Source organism: Mesoplodon densirostris, chromosome 6, assembly GCF_025265405.1.
Source record: "Mesoplodon densirostris isolate mMesDen1 chromosome 6, mMesDen1 primary haplotype, whole genome shotgun sequence".
NCBI lineage: Eukaryota > Metazoa > Chordata > Mammalia > Artiodactyla > Ziphiidae > Mesoplodon > Mesoplodon densirostris.
This window is the reverse complement of record NC_082666.1, coordinates 1,775,773-1,791,247: the sequence shown is the minus strand read 5'-3', so window position 1 is coordinate 1,791,247 and position 15,475 is coordinate 1,775,773. Positions and strand designations below refer to the sequence as shown.

General features: G+C 60.3%; 1 protein-coding gene across 3 annotated transcripts in view; it reads right to left on the bottom strand.

The window, feature by feature from the left end:
• Window positions 1-293: 293 nt before the first annotated feature.
• Window positions 294-15,475, bottom strand: part of NACC2 (NACC family member 2) — a 71,559-nt gene continuing 56,377 nt past the window's right edge. For all 3 annotated transcript variants that reach the window (XM_060101094.1, XM_060101095.1, XM_060101096.1), the window contains exons 3-6: window positions 6,098-6,262; window positions 3,810-3,915; window positions 3,414-3,511; window positions 294-1,970 (exon numbers count right to left, since the gene is read on the bottom strand). In XM_060101094.1, coding sequence (XP_059957077.1) covers window positions 1,465-1,970; window positions 3,414-3,511; window positions 3,810-3,915; window positions 6,098-6,262 — 875 coding nt within the window. In that variant the 3' untranslated portion in view covers window positions 294-1,464. The remainder of the gene's footprint in view (window positions 1,971-3,413; window positions 3,512-3,809; window positions 3,916-6,097; window positions 6,263-15,475) is intronic.

Below are 15,475 nucleotides of genomic sequence, written 5' to 3'. Positions count from 1 at the left end.
GGGGGTGGGGGGAAGCAGCAGGCCCGCTCAAGTCTGGGGGTGGGGCGTGCCTCTGGCCAGGCCTGGGGGCTACCTGGGACTCGAGGGGAAGGCAGCCCCTGGACGTCTGGACACGAGCACTTCGGACAGCCTGCGCCCCTCCCCGCAAACAGCAATTAAACTTCACAGTGAGCTTTCCAGCCTCAAACCAACACTTCCACGCCCCCACCACCCCACCCGCCATGCATTCCAGAACCGGTGCACCTGCAAGCCGCCCCAGCTCAGGCCTGTGCCCACCACCCACCCACCCACCCACAGCCTCAGAGGCGCGCATACCGCAGGGCTCGGAGTGCATCCGGGGAAGTCCAGCACCGAGGAGCCTGGCTCCAGCCCCAGCCCGGCCCCGGCTCCCTTCCTCCGGAACACACCCTGGCTGCACTTCAACAGGAGGTGAGTGGGACCTGGTCAGGGGGCAGGGGGACATGGTATCCAGGTGGACCCACCCCCAAGCCGTAGTGGGTTGGGGCAGGGACCCCAATCCTCCCAAATTTTTTTGCTCTTTTGGGTCTGAAAGTTTCCAAACCATACATGAAATAGATCTGAATTAAGACGAAAACAAATAAACAAACATAAAACCCAACGTGGCTGCGGACTGCGTGGGCTGCCCCGGGGCAGAGGCCCCACCTCACAGGATGGTGGGCAGGTGGCCGGGCGGGTGGCCAGGCTGGAGCCAGCAGGTGCTGGGGCCGGCGGCCCAGGCCCTGGGTCCCAGGTGGACCGAGGGTCTGTGGAGCCGCAGGGGTCGGGCAGACCCCACGGGCGCAGGGCAGGAGAGCAGACGCAGCCACGATCGCTTCCACTGCCCACAGTGACCAGCACGGCCCATCACTGTGTCGTCACCACCGCCCCCGCGTACGCTCACACACGCTCCGCACACACACCCACACCCCACACACACGGTGGACCCGGCGGGCCTGGGCCCCGAGTCTCAGGAAGAAGGGAGAACAAGGAGTTTGGCCCCTGGGGGCCCAGCCCTGGCCCGTGGTCCCGGAGGAGTGGGGGGGGTTCCCATGGGAAAGGAACGAGGGTCCCAAGACACGTGCTCCTGCCCCACAGGCCCCTAGCTTCGCCCCAGGCAGAGGGAGCCGTGGGGGCAGGAGGCCGGGCACCAGGGTCTGGTGGCCTCTCGCCCCCTCCCCGCATAGGGGGAGGGAAAGCTACAACGTGGAGACTAACCTCTCGAATATCAAAAAGGAGCCCAGGGACCTTCCTCGCAACTAGGTCGCCAGGGGCCTAATCGTTTACAGTATAACGAATGCATTTGTTTCCTTCATGAATTTTAAATACAAGCAGAATAAAAATCACATTTTTTTCAGGCAACAGTAGCAGTTCAGTAGGTAAGTGGCTTGATCACATTTGTCTGTATTAGTAACGCATGCAAGCAGCTTCAGTACCCGCCTTGGCGCCCGGTCAGGCCTCGGGCCCCTACAAGGTCCCTGCGTACGGGCCCTCCGGTCTCCTCCCTGCGGCCGGCGTCGCGGGCCGGCTGCTGCTGGCGCTGCCCTGCTCGAAGGGCTGCGGGGGGCTCTGGCCCTCGGCGGGCAGCGGCTCGGGCGCGGCCACCTCCTGGACGCCCGAGCCGGCCCCGTCGGCCTCCGAGCCGGCCTCGAAGGTGGGGTTGGTGGAGGCGGCCAGGTCGACATTCACAGCGTCAGTTCTCAGGGCCACGATGGTGGCGGCATCGCCCCGCCGCTCGGCGTAGATGCGCTGCTCAAACACCTGTGCGGTGGCGGGCGGGAACTCGGGGTCCAGGGGTGCGCTGGCGGCCGAGGAGCCCATGACCGTGCGGTACATCTCCACGCCCTCGGGCAGCATGGACTTGATCTTGGGCAGCCAGCGCTTGCGGACGCGGCGGGCGTTGGTGCACATGTCCGCGGCGATCACATTCATCTCGCTCTCCTTGAAGCTGGGGGCGAAGTTCTGACAGTACACTGCAAGGACAGGGCGCCGGGCGGCGGCGTGAGCGGCCACCCACCGCAGGAACCCCACGATGCCGGCCCTCCGCCTCCTGAGGGGCCGTGGGACTGAGATGCCCTGGACAAGCCAGCGGGCAGAGCGCTCTGGGCTGGAGAGGCCACCGCGGGTCCAGTGGGGCAGGCCAGGCACCTCCAGGGTCCCCTCCACCCTGCTCCTCTCTGGCAAGGGAGACCACAGGGCCACCGAGGCCTCTCCTGGGTCAGCCTGAAGACCAGCGGTCACCCTTCTCACTGCTGGAGGCCCTGCCCTGCTCCTCTTGGACAGCCTGGGGGAACCTCCAGGGGAGGGGCAATCACAGCAAACAGGACCCCAGCCTGCGGCTCTAGCAGGAGCACAGAGGGCCCAGGGGGCTCTGGCTCCTCCGGACCACTGGCTGGCAGTGCGGCCTTGGGTGGGCCCCCAGCTCTGGGCCTCGCTTTCCCACCCTGTCCCACCCACCTTGCATCCTTGGTCAGACAAGCCTTTGGGAATCCCTGCCCTGGTGGAGTGGGAATCGGGGCAGGGCCTGGGCACCCACTCAGCTGTGAGGCTCGGCTCTCTCTGGGCCCGATCAAAGGGCTGGCAAGGAGTGAGGAGGGGGCTGGCTGACACCCGTCTTCAGCCCAGTCCCCGGCCCGGAGACCCCAGCCCAGCAGTGGCATCATCATCAGCAATACTAACGATATGCCCTCTGCCCCCTTCTCCTCTAGGAGCCTCAAGATCCAGCTCTCCGAACAGCACGGAACCCAGAGGCGGGTCCCCCAGGGTGAGCCCCCCAACTGTGAGCCCTGCTCTGGGGCAGCACTCGGCACCTTCCCAGAGCCGCTGCCAGCGCCCCACCCACGCCTTGGGATGCGGTTACTGGCTGCAAAGGCCCCTCTTTGCTCTAAAACAGAATTAGCCTCACAATGAGAGATGTTTTAAGCCAAAAAACTAAGACAGTGTTTCGTGCGCCGACAGCTACAGGAGGACGTGCTCCTGGCTGCACTGGCCCGTGCCGGGCACCGGTGGCTTCCTCCTCGTCTGGGGGGTGCGGGGGCGGCGGTCTGCCACTGAGATGGACCAGACTCCGCCCCCAAGGGCCCAGCAGCGGGAGGCAGAAGCGGGCCGAGCAGATGGCAAAGGCTCAAAATAACCCCAAAATGTAAATAAGCGGTTTTGTTCCAAAAGGAAAATTAGATCTATTTCACATATTAAAATAGTTTCGCAGCTGAATTCATCACGCTTGGAAACCTACCAAGAATCTTAACACCTCGAGACCAGGCCCCCGCGAGCTGCTCTTTTCTCCCCCTCGACCCTGCAGCCCGGCTTGCTCCTGGGGAGAAGCCACCTTTCCCAGGCTGACATCCAAGGGCCTGGGGGCTCCTGGAGCTCCTTGAGACGCCTCCCCACCCCCGAGACCCCAGTCCTCCTCTTACATTTCACAGCGTTCAGGACGCGGCTGTCCAGCGGCTTGCGGCTCGGGTCGCTGGTGGACGAGCGGATGCCCGTGCCACAGCTGTTGGCCAGTGTGTTCCTGGCGGGAGGACAGGAAGGGGGGCAGCGTGAGGCCGCCGGCTGGAGGGGACGCACGGGAACGGGGTCCCTGCCTGCATGCCCCACCGCCCCTTAGGGGAAGGAGCCCCCCCGCCCCAGTGGCGTGGAGCCGGTGTGGTTCTTCACTTTGGCGGGGGAGGTCCACAAGCCCTCCCCAGACCCAGGTCTGGCCGACGGCCTCGGACTGACACCTGTGAGGTCGGGAAGGTTGGGGACCCTGGACGCACGGCCTTGTCTAGAGAAGATTCTAGAGACCGCAGGGCCCGCGGGGGACCTACCTGTCGAAGAAGGTGGCAAGGAGGCGCCGCAGCAGGACCTTGTGCTTCACCCCTGCGCAGAGGTGGCAGTTCATCAGCTGCCCGCGCGTGATGTAGACGCCAGAGCCTGCGGCCGCCAGACACAAAAGGGAGGCCCTCAACCCCAGACCCAGGGCCACGGGCAGCCCAGGGGCTGCTGGGGCCAGGACGGGCGGACCACGGGTGAGGGGGTCGGTGGGGGAGGGTACGGGGCAGCCCCCCTCCAGGCCTGGGACCCCGAGGGGCTGGGGAACAACGCTCCAGGGCTTCCTCGCTGCACCGGGGCCCTGTCACCAGAAGCAGGCAGCCTTGGTCACACGCTTCAAAGGGCTGTCCCCAAACTGCCCTCCCAGCCTCGAGGGCATTGCCTGGAGCTGACCTGCATCTGGGTTTGGGAAACACTCATCTTGCCTCTCAGTTCCCCCTGAACACCAAGGAGCCGTGGGCAGTGATGGGAGCTGGAAGCATGGGGGTCGGGCTGCAGCTCCCCCCTGCCCAGCACTGACCTCTCCGGCTGCCGGGACGGAAGAGCCAGCCCAGGGCAGAGACGGGGCCAGTGAGCCCCGCAGCGCTCTCCACCCCGCAGTCTGGCCAGGCCGGGCCCCCACCAGGGCTCAGGCCAACTAAGGACAGGGACGACAGGAGCCTCGGGGAGGCCTCTGTTCACCCTGGACGCCGCCCGTGGAGAGAGGAGCTTCCGGCGTGAAGAACACCGAAGGGCAAGGGAATGCCGGCCCCGCTCGGGAGCCTGCAGGGCCTCATCTGGGCCTTTGTCTACGATCTGACTTTTGACAGGGCACGTACTGAATCTCCTCATTGGAAAACATGAACAAGGCAGTGTTCCCTTCTGGGCAGCGGGGGGGCAGGGCAGAGGTGCGAGGACCCCCTGTGAAAGCTGCCACTCCGGCTTCGGGGGGCCTTCCCCGGCTTAACGTTTTGTTCCCCACGAGCCAGGTCCCCAGAGAAGCTCACAGGCACCGGTTAAGAAGCACGTGGCTGACTCTGGATGGAGACCATCGGGCGTCTCCGGCCACGACACACCAAGGGTCCCGCAGGGCCTCACCCCACCCAAGGTCTGCAGAGCCTCAAACCCAACAGCAGGGCAGGCCACCCTGAGCCACACGGGCCGGACAGCCCCCTCGCTGTGGGGAGATCTGTAAAGGGGGCCTTAGCAGGAGGCCTGGGGCCAGGTGGGGCCTGGCCAGGGAAGGCGGCCGGCCTGCACCCTTCCCAACCCCAAACTGATAGACAGGCCTCCCTGGGGACCACGCCCATCCCCAGGGTCCTGAGAACATGGCGCAGCCTGATGCTGGTGCTCCCTGAACAGAAGAGCTGGATGCTGCTTGGAACGATGCCAGCCAGCAGGGGTGGGGGGCTCGGGGCATGGCCGGGGGTGTCCCCACCCCACCCAGGTCCACCCAGACCAGCCAACACCGCCCAGCTGCCCTCCTGTTGGCTGAAAGGCGAGGCCACCTGCTGAGGCGTGGTTCCAGAAGTGGGGACAGCTCAGGCAGAAAGAACCCCATGATGTTGCCAGGGGGCGGCAGGCGGGTGCCGGTCGGAGTGGTGGCCCAGCAGCTCACAGAGGAAGAGGCAAGGCCCCATCAATTCTCAGCTTCCCGCCAGACAGCCTTAAAAGTCTACAAGGAGGGACTTCCCTGGTGGTCCAGCGGTTAGGACCCTGCACTCTCACTGCCGAGGGCCCGGGTTCAATCCCTGGTCGGGGATCTAAGATCCCACAAGCCTCACAGCACAGACGAAAAAAAATCTACAAGGAGCTGTGAGGCCCAATGAATCCCAACACTGAGAAGATAAATATTTCCGACAGGCATGAGCCCTAAGGGGCTTTGGACCCCATTGTGTTGTTTGTTTTTACCGAAGAAACAAGTCCATTGCTGCCCGGGAGCTGCCGTTTGGAAGCTCTGGTCATTACCCCTCGAACGAGGCAATTGGACACTTGGGGAGCTGTGGGGGGGGACTTGTAAACTGTACGGGACTTGGTTTTATCCGCGACCTAAATTAAAACACAATCATGATTGCAGCCCCTGCCAATCAGAAGCCCGACCAGCCCAGGGGATTCAATTAAAATGCTAAATTAATTCAATTGAATAACTCCTCTTAATGACACATTCTTCTAAAAGGAAATTAGAGGAAATTTAAGATGTTCTTTTTTTTGACTGACTGGTGATGATCCATTGTTCATAGCTCGGAAGAAAAAATAAACGGCAGGGCAGCTGCATACAATAGACTCGGTGGGGGTGAGGCCTCACCTGCTACCAGCTCCAGCTTCTCGCCGGGGTCCCCCTCAGAGTAGAGCTTGGGGTGGCAGCGGTACCCGATCTGGCTGATGAGGCTGGCGGGCAGGGCCACCAGGTCGCGGCGGATGAGGACGCAGGAACGGCTCTCCAGCGGCACGGGCTCCGGCTTCTCTTGCACTGTGGACCCAGAGGCCACCCAGTCAGGGACACAGCAGATCTCCCCTCCTGCCCACCCAGGCCCGGGCCAGGCCTGCTGCATGCCCGCCCTCCCCGCCACCAGGTGCGGCCCCTGCCGGGAGGACCCGAGTGAACCGGAGAGCCGAGAAGGCAGGCGAGGGACTCCCAGCCGGCCTGGGAACACGTCGCTGGGGGCCTGGGAGGCTCCCAGGGTGGGGGTGTCCAGCAGGCTGAGGCCTGCAGGGTGAGCGGGAATGAGGGCTCAGGGCTGGGGGTGGGGGCAGGGAGGGAGCGGCCCTCGAAGGGGACCGGGTGGAGGGAGGGCATGCGGGGGAGGGGAACAGACCTGCCCGGTCAACCGCTCCCCAGCCTGTCTCCTCACAGCAGCCCCGTTCTACAGGTGGGGGGGAAGCAGCCCCCCCGCGCGTGGGCACCCCGCCCCCAGAGGCTGCACCATGCATTCCTGGCCGAGAGCGGCTCCATCAATATTCGCCAACAGTAAAGCCGGGCGGTGGCAGGGCCGGGCAGCGTCGACACTCTCCACACTGGCTCCGGGCCTCCGGGCCGCCGGGGACGCTCCCGACAAACCACTACGGGGGGCCACTCAGGGACCCCCCAGGCGCGCCAGCACCTGCAGCTACGATGGGGCGGCGGGGATGGGGAGTGGGGGAGGCACCCTCTGACACCCCTGTGTCACACGCTGAGCCCAAGCACCACGCACAGGACACCAAGCAAAGGACGGCCTCGGCCCCGTCCCCCCCGCCCGGCCTCCTAACCACCCACCTACCCACGGGCCCTCGGGAGGGGCTCAAGGCTGGGCTGGGGGTTCCCTCTCAGGCTCATGGGGGGGGGCTAGTCTATCGGGCACTTGCTGGGCACCCAGCACACCCAGGTGCCTCCCCAGGTGCTGGGAGGCCGAGGGCCTGCCCCCTGCTCGCAGGGAGTGCCCAGCCCAGAGGGTTCAGCAGGTGGCCAGGCCGGGTGAGGGCAGCGGCCACGTGGAGGCCCCCATGGTGGGCAGGACCCCACCTCACCAGGCTCGGCGCCCCAAGACCCTACAAGCAGGCCCCACTTCCTGTCCCACGCCTGCCCCTTCGCCCCCTCCTCATTTTCCTGCCCGGCGCCAGCGGCCCGGGCAGCATCACATGCCCGGCTCCCACCGCAGGGTCAGCTGGAGGCCTGTACCCGGCCAGGCTCTACCGCAGGCCGGCCTCCCGTTCAGGCTCACACACGGCCATCCGTCCAGCACTCCTCACCCTGTGGCCCGCACTCAAGCCATCCCGGCCAGACACAGGGCAGGGGCACGGCCTCCCTCCTCTGTGTCCCCAGCACGTGGCGACCCTGGGTCAATCCTGGGAGGGCCACCTGCTGCCGGCAGCTGTCGTCGTTGAGAAATCACAGCTGCTCCAGGGCGGGCCCACGCCACACACCTGGCTGAGCAGCAAGACCTGCAGGTGAAGGCCCCAGGGCCCGTCCCCCGGCGGGCACCCAGGCAGGGTCTGCAGGTTGGAAAGGCTCCGGGCTGCTCTGATGGCCACCTGGGGCTGGGTTTTCCTTGCTGAGGATGGTGGCTCTCATTAGCAGCCTCAGTGACCACTGTGGGGGAGAGCACGGCTTGTAAAACCTCCTGGGGCTCAGACACCCAGAGGGCAAGGCTGGGCTGGAAGCTCTCCTCCAGCAGGCTCAGGGCAGGGGCTGAGAGGCAGAGCCTGTTGCGGAGGTCCCGAGGCCACTCCAAGATGGTCAGAGGCAGCCCCTTGGGCTGGCCAGTGTCCCATCCCCTCTGCACTGTGTCACCCCCTTGGGGTCACAGGGAAATTCAGCAGAGGCACCTAAGTCTGGGGGAGGCCAGGTGGGGCTGGGAGAAGGACCTGGAAGCCCTTCAGGAGGGGGAAGCTGGCAAGAAAGGGTGCCCAAGCCCCAGACCTGGCACAGTGTGAGCATGGATTAGCCCCTAGTTATCGCTGCACCAAGCTCTTGTGGGGGAAAGGTCAGGGCTGCCTGGTCCCTGAAGGGCCAGCACCCCCCAAACCACAGGGCGAGTCCCGCGGGAGAAGGCAGGATGGTCAGTTCCAGCCCCGAGGATGGGTTGGGGACCCACCTGTTGCTCTAGCCCACCCGGCCTGGGTCTGGAATCACCCGCTCCGGAGTCAGCCCCAGTCCCCACCAGGGGACCCCCAGGTCACCCGTCCTCCTGTCCCCTCGGGGCTCAGCCGTTCCTGAGGAGGCAGCTGCCAGCATGCACAGGATGAGGGTGGCACGCAGTGCCTTCGGCCTGGCGGCGGCCAGTTCCAGCTCAAAGGAGGGAGTTTTCCTGAATCGGCCAAGCCCTGGGTGCGGCTGCAGCGCAGCTCAGGGCCGAGGTCAGAAGCGGGGCCACTCGGGGGGTCGGGCAGCATTGCCCACCCGGCATGTTGGGGGGACGCCGGCGGTGGGTGGGGGCAGATGGGCAGAGAGCCGCCAGAATCTTCCGAACCCGGAATTACCCAGGGGCTCAGGGAGCACAGGAAAAACAACCCGGATGATATTTTAAAACATAATTGCCCGCCGCCCCCCCAAGCCTGCTGTGATTACACTCGCAGACGCAGACTCGGAGCAGGGCGCCAACGCTGGCGCCGTGGCATTTACATAAAGAGCGCTCACCAGCAGAAATAATCCCCATCTACAACTCCTCGGCCACGATGTTTCTCCAAACAGCAGAAGTTGTCTGCGCTCCGCACGACGCCCCCCCCAGCCCCAGCACGGCCCCCCAAGAGCCAGAGGCTGTCGGATCCAGAAGAACCAAAAGAGCCACTTCTATTTCTGCTTTGCCATGTGCCGGATACTGCACCGGCTAAAAATACCCTCAACAGAGTGGCGGCTCATCTGGAAAGGTGCTCCGAATTGCTTCACGTGCCCCCATCCCTCCCCAGTCCCAAATTACCCACCACGGCCCGAGCTTCCAGCAGCCTCCTTCTAGGGAGGGGTGCCGAGTTACAAACAGGTTCTGGAAACCCAGGAGAGTCTGTGCACCAGGGCATAGTGACGGGGCCCCTCCAGTCTCCCTGGTGGCCTCTGGCGGGGTCACTCCAGTGCCTGACGGCAAGGGTGATGGGAGAGCCCTCGGCGGGCTGTGGGCAGGGGTGTGGCAGCCTGCAGAGACCCCTCGGATCACACCCAGGTCTCCCTGAGCACAGGGGGACCCGGCGGCCTCCTGCTGCCCCAGGACCGGGGCGGCCGCCTGCATCATCAACGGCCCCGGTTATAACCCTTGATAATGTTGGTTTCTAGGATCTCGGGCTCTAAATATTTAGGCCCCGTGAAATTTGGAGAGAAGCGCGTGAAAGCAATTAGCTGTTTGTATCGGGGGGTGAGCAATCGCTCTGTGTGTAGGGAAGGTGAGTCACGGTCGTAAAGGTCCCGATGGAACGATCTGGAACAGCAGCTAATCTGGGCAAACGGGCAGCAGGGACAGAGGCAGGCAGAAGCTTCCCTCAGACCACAAGGGCCGAAGAAAACACCAGTGTGTCCACAGGGTGCATGGTGGGCCCTGCAGGGTCTCTAACTAGAGAGGAAGAGGGGTCCAGGCTGTGCTTTCAGGGTCCGGCTGCCCCCACCATGACACCTGCCTGAACCCAAACAGGGCAGACATCACACAAGGGAGGTGAGCCCGACACGGACGGACACAGCCCTGAAGGACCCACTCGTGTGAGGTCCCGGAAGGAGTCAAACCCATGGAGGCAGGAAGTGGACGGTGGGGCCTAGGGCTGGGGCGGGGGGAGGGGAGCAAGTGTTGAGCGGGGACAGTTTGGGAAGATGAGAAAGTTCTGGAGGTGATGGTGGCACAACGCGCATGTGCCTGATTCTGTGCACTCAGAAGTGGTCTTAACGGTAAATCTTACATTAGCTACACTCTACCACAATAAAAAAATTTTTTTAGAAGAATGAATGGGGGACTTCCCTGGTGGTGCAGTGGATAAGAATCCACCTGCCAACGCAGGGGACACAGGTTCGAGCCCTCGTCCGGGAAGATCCCACATGCCGCGGAGCAACTAAGCCTGTGAGCCACAAGTGCTGAGCCCGCGTGCCACAACTACTGAAGCCCGTGCGCCTAGAGCCCGTGCTCTACAACAAGAGAAGCCACCGCAATGAGAAGCCAGTGCACCACAACAAAGAGTAGCCCCCGCTCGCCACAACTAGAGAAAGCTTGCGCGCAGCAGCCACAACCCAACGCAGCCAAAAAAAAAAAAAAAATGAATGGAAGGAGGGAACCTGGGAGGGTCACGTTGACCTCAGTTCTGAACTTCCTCAACCTCCTGAGGGTCAAAGACTGGGAATCTGAAGAAATCACTGGACCCTCTCCTTGGGCAACACACACCAAGACACCTGACCACAGGATGCTGTCATGTCCAGGAAGCCCCAAAGGGCCCCTGTTCCCATCCCCAAATCCATAGTGTGTCCTAGGGAATCACCATCAGAGACAGCATAAGCAGTCCCCGCCCCTGGGAGCCCCAGCAATGTGGGTGACCACCGGCAGGTGCCCGAGCCACCCTGGTCCAGCCGCAGTGTAGCTTTGCTGAGGTGGGGTGGGGTGGACAGGGGACAAAAAAGGTGATGCCCACTCCACAAAAGTGTATGCCATTTGTTCAGATGGCAGCATAAGAAACCGAACCCCTAGTTCTTAATTATATAGAAAAATACAACTGAAAACAAAATGGAAAGAAAAATGCTGCACCACACCACCCAACACTGGCTGCCCACAGAGCACGGTGACCAGGCCTGCCAGACACACAGTGCACGGTCCAGAGACAGACCCACACAAGTCCGCTTGGCCGATCTGTGATAAGGATGTACACACACCCAAAGAAGGAAGGGACAGTCTGCCAACAAACGGTGCCAAGTCACAGGTCACACACAGGCACAAACCCACGAGCCGAACCTCACACCTTATGCGAAGATGAACACAAGTGGGTCGCAGATCTAAACGTAAAACACAAAACTACAAAACTTTCACCAGAAAATCTGTGATCTTGGGTTCAGCTAAAAGCCTAGACATGACTCCAAAAGCACAATCCCTAAAAGAAATTAAATGAGAAACTAAACTTCATCAAAATGAAAAACTCTTGTCTATAAAAGACGAGAAGACAAGCCAGCTACCACCGACCAAGGAAAGATCTGCAAACCACGTGTCTCCAGGGAGGCCTCTCAGAACTCAACAGAAGGAAAACGAAAAACCCAATTTTAAAAATGGGCAAGCAGAAACTAACACACCATTGTAAAGCAATTATACTCCAATAAAGGTGCTAAAAAAAAAAAATGGGCAAGAGATCTGAACAGACACTTCGCCAGAGAACACATAGATGGCAAATGAGCAGATGAAAAGATGCTCAACACCCTGAGCCGTTAGAAAAACGGAAATTAAAGCCACGCTGAGATACCACTGCTCGTGTTAGGACGGCTCAGTGGGACCTGAGCGCAGCACGTGCCGGCAAGGACACGGAGCCACTGGAATGCTCGTCCCGGTGGTGAGGACACTGGAAACCAGGAGGCAGTTTGTTATAAAGTTAACCGTATGCATAGCTGAGTCAGCAATTCCACTTTTAGGTATTTACCAGGAGAAGAAAGAAATGAGGGATGGATGCAATGAACCCCGTACAGAAATGTCCACACCCGCTCTGCACACAGATGCCCCAAACTGGAAACACCCAATGTCCTGTGTCAGGGGAAGGGACAGCCAGGAAGCCATCCACATGACAGTCACCACAGGGCCACAAGAAGGATCAAATTATTGATGCACAACTTGGATGGATCCCAGGTTCACTGCGCCCAGCAGAGGGGCCAGTGTCCAGGGTTATCTCCCGGGCAGGTCCATGTGTCGGACACGCTCCAAAGACAGAACCATGGGGACAGAGAACAGTGGCTGCCAGGGGATGGGGTTGGGGGGTGACTGTCGGAGCAGCACGGTGGAGTCTTGGGGCCCTGGGGGGTGGTTGACGGAGCTGTTCTGGGCGGTGGACACTCAGGACACACCACCCCATGCCCAGGCGGCCGCCCAGCCCTCCCCAGTCCCCTCCCGCTCAGCTCCGGGTGGCCTCCACTCATGACAAACGCACCACGGGTGGGCGATCTAGCCCATCTCTGCAGCTGCCGGCTCAGTGCCAACCAGACTGGCAGTTTTGAAAGGGCCACACCCGTGAAGGACATCTGTGCACTGGACACACCTGTATCAGCATCCCAGGAACAGGGCAGGTGGTGGTTCCTACAGATGCACTTGGGCCCAGGTGGCTGGGGGGGTCACCACAGGCATCATTCTGTATTTTACGTGACACCAACGTAACTGTGATACACCACCGACTGTAAGATGCATCCCATTTCTTGGATCTAAAACGGGGGCACGAAATGCATCCAAGAGCCAATGCAATTTGGCATGTGGGGTAAAAAATAGCAGAAGTCTGGCAGGGAAAGCCAGTCAGAAAGAAAAATAAAGGTGGAAACAGAAACACGAGGCCAAGAGTCGGGAGGACCTGTGTGTAAACCCCAGCTGCCAGGACACAAAGGGACACAGCGGGTCTCCAGGCCCTGTGCTCAGGAAGTTACAGGCATAGATGCTGGGGAAGACACAGGGCCGAGAGACCAGACCCTGGACGGTGCTCCAGCAGGGCTCTGCAGCCAGTGCAAGCCTGCACGGCGGCCACCCGACCTGGTGACCGGCCCCGCGGGCCGCAGCTCGGTACACTTGCAACTCCCTCTGGGCAGCTCCCGCTCCCCTGAATGAAAGCCCGTCCCAATGAAACCTGGTGCTGCCCCTCCCCAGGCCCAGGGTTCTGGGTTTTTTTGTCTCCTGCGCCCAGATCTGGCCCTAGGAGACCCCACTGGTCCCCTACCTGGTCTCCTCACCCCCACCACAGTGATGCCACAGCTCTTCTATCGCCAGTCTGACCACGTCCCTTTTCTGTTCTCCATCCTGTCCAGTGCTGACCTTGAGAAGCTTGCAGCCTCCCTGCCCACCCGTGGATGCCAGGCCGACTGTGGATGCTTCTGGGGACCAGAGTGGGAGGCGGAGGGGCCATGCGGGAGAACGGCTTTTCACTGTATGGTCGTTCTACATTCTTTAAGATAACGAGCACACGTTAGCTACACAAACATAAATGCACTGAACTTGTCAAATACCCCGGAGACGCCCACTGTGAGTAGGAGTCAGTAGCCAACAGTGGACTGAGCCCCTCGGCAAGAACAACTCTAAAAGCTGCATTAAAAAGAGTTGCCCAGGGCTTCCCTGGTGGCGCAGTGGTTGGGAGTCCGCCTGCCGATGCAGGGGACGTGGGTTCGTGCCCCGGTCCGGGAAGATCCCACATGCCGTGGGGCGGCTGGGCCCGTGAGCCATGGCCGCTGAGCCTGTGCGTCCGGAGCCTGTGCTCCGCAACGGGAGAGGCCACAACGGTGAGAGGCCTGCGTACAGCAAAAAAAAAAAAGTTGCCCAGTAGAGAGTATCATACTAAGTGAAGTAAATCAGACAGAGAAAGTAGTATCATGAGATACCACTTATATGTGGAAACTTAAAACATGATACAAATGAACTATTTACAAAACAGAAACAGACTCAACAGACATAGAAAACAAACTTACGGGGACTTCCATGGTGGCACAGTGGTTAAGAATCCGCCTGCCAATGCAGGGGACATGGGTTCGAGCCCTGGTCTGGGAAGATCCCACATGCCGCAGAGCAGCCTGTGCACCACAACTACTGAGCCTGCGCTCTAGAGCCTGTGCACCACAACTACTGAAGCCCGCGTGCCACAACTACTGAGCCCGTGTGCCACAACTACTGAGCCCACAAGCCACAACTACTGAGCTTGTGCTCTAGAGCCCGTGAGCCACAACTATTGAGCCTGCACTCTAGAGCCCGTGAGCCACAACTACTGAGCCCATGTGCCACAGAAGCCCGTGCGCCTAGAGCCCGTGCTCTGCAACAAGGGAAGCCACCGCAATGAGAAGCCCACGAACTGCAACAAAGAGTAGCCCCCGCTCGCCGCAACTAGGGAAAGCCCGCGTGCAGCAACAAAGACCCAACGCAGCCAAAAATAAAATAAATTAATTAAAAAAAGAATGTGGTGTCCCATGTATGGGCTGGACAAACACTGAGATTTGGGGCCTGCCGAGGAGGCGGTGCTCTGGGGAACACCCAGGCTTTCAGCCAAGACCTGGGAACAGCCAGGGCCCAGGAGGAGGGCAAACAGCAGCTCCCAGCCTGACTTACTCCAGGAGGTCACATCACTGCTTGATAAATCCGACAGCGGCTCGGGCGGACCTCTAACAGGTCCCAGACCTCTTTGGAGCAGCTCTGCTTAGAGCTTCCAAAATGTCTTCACACAATGTGAAGCATTCAATAAAAAATTACCAGCAATACAAGAAAGCAGAGTCAAATGATTAAAAAAACCCACAATTTACAAAGAGACATTAGATCAGACCCACGGGCGATCTGTAACAGGTTAAACAGGCAGACACTGCCTTTCAAATAACTACTCTTAATTTGTGCAAGAAATGTACAAGATGGAGAATTTCACCAGAAAACTAGAATCAATAAAAACCATCAAATCCTAGAAATATGATTGGTTGAAAAGGAAATTAAACAGAGCAGATGAGAAGATTAGTGAACTGGAAAATAGTTCAATCCAAAACTTCCAGGTTAAAGCAGCAGAAGAAAAAAGAAATAGAAAAGTCATAAAACAGAATAAAAGTCACCTGGAATTCCCAGGACGCGGTGAATGCACATCACGTGTGTCACGGGAGCCCGGGAAGGAGGGCGGGTGCGTGTGGGAAGCTATCATGACCCAGAACTCCAAACTGATTAAAGACATGAAGTCACATGAAGAAAGTGATCCCAGATAAGAAGGCGAGAGGGTAGGGAATTCCCTGGTGGTCCCCAATGGTTAGGACTCGGCGCTTTCAGTGCTGAGGGCGCAGGTTCAATCCCTGGTTGGGGAACTAAGATCCTGTAAGCTTCGTGGTGCAGCCCCTCCAAAAAAAGAGGGCGAGGGTAAAGCAGGAATATGTGGAAAAAATAAATGTGCAGCTAAGTATAAACACAACTATTTAAAATGACAACAACAGAAGGGCTGGTGCAGCTCAAAACATGCCAACAACCCCAAGCAGTGTGACAGGGGCACAAAGAGGCTGAAGTCATGGAGGCCTTTGTGAGGCTCCTTGAAGGAAGGCTATGAGTCAGGATGAATG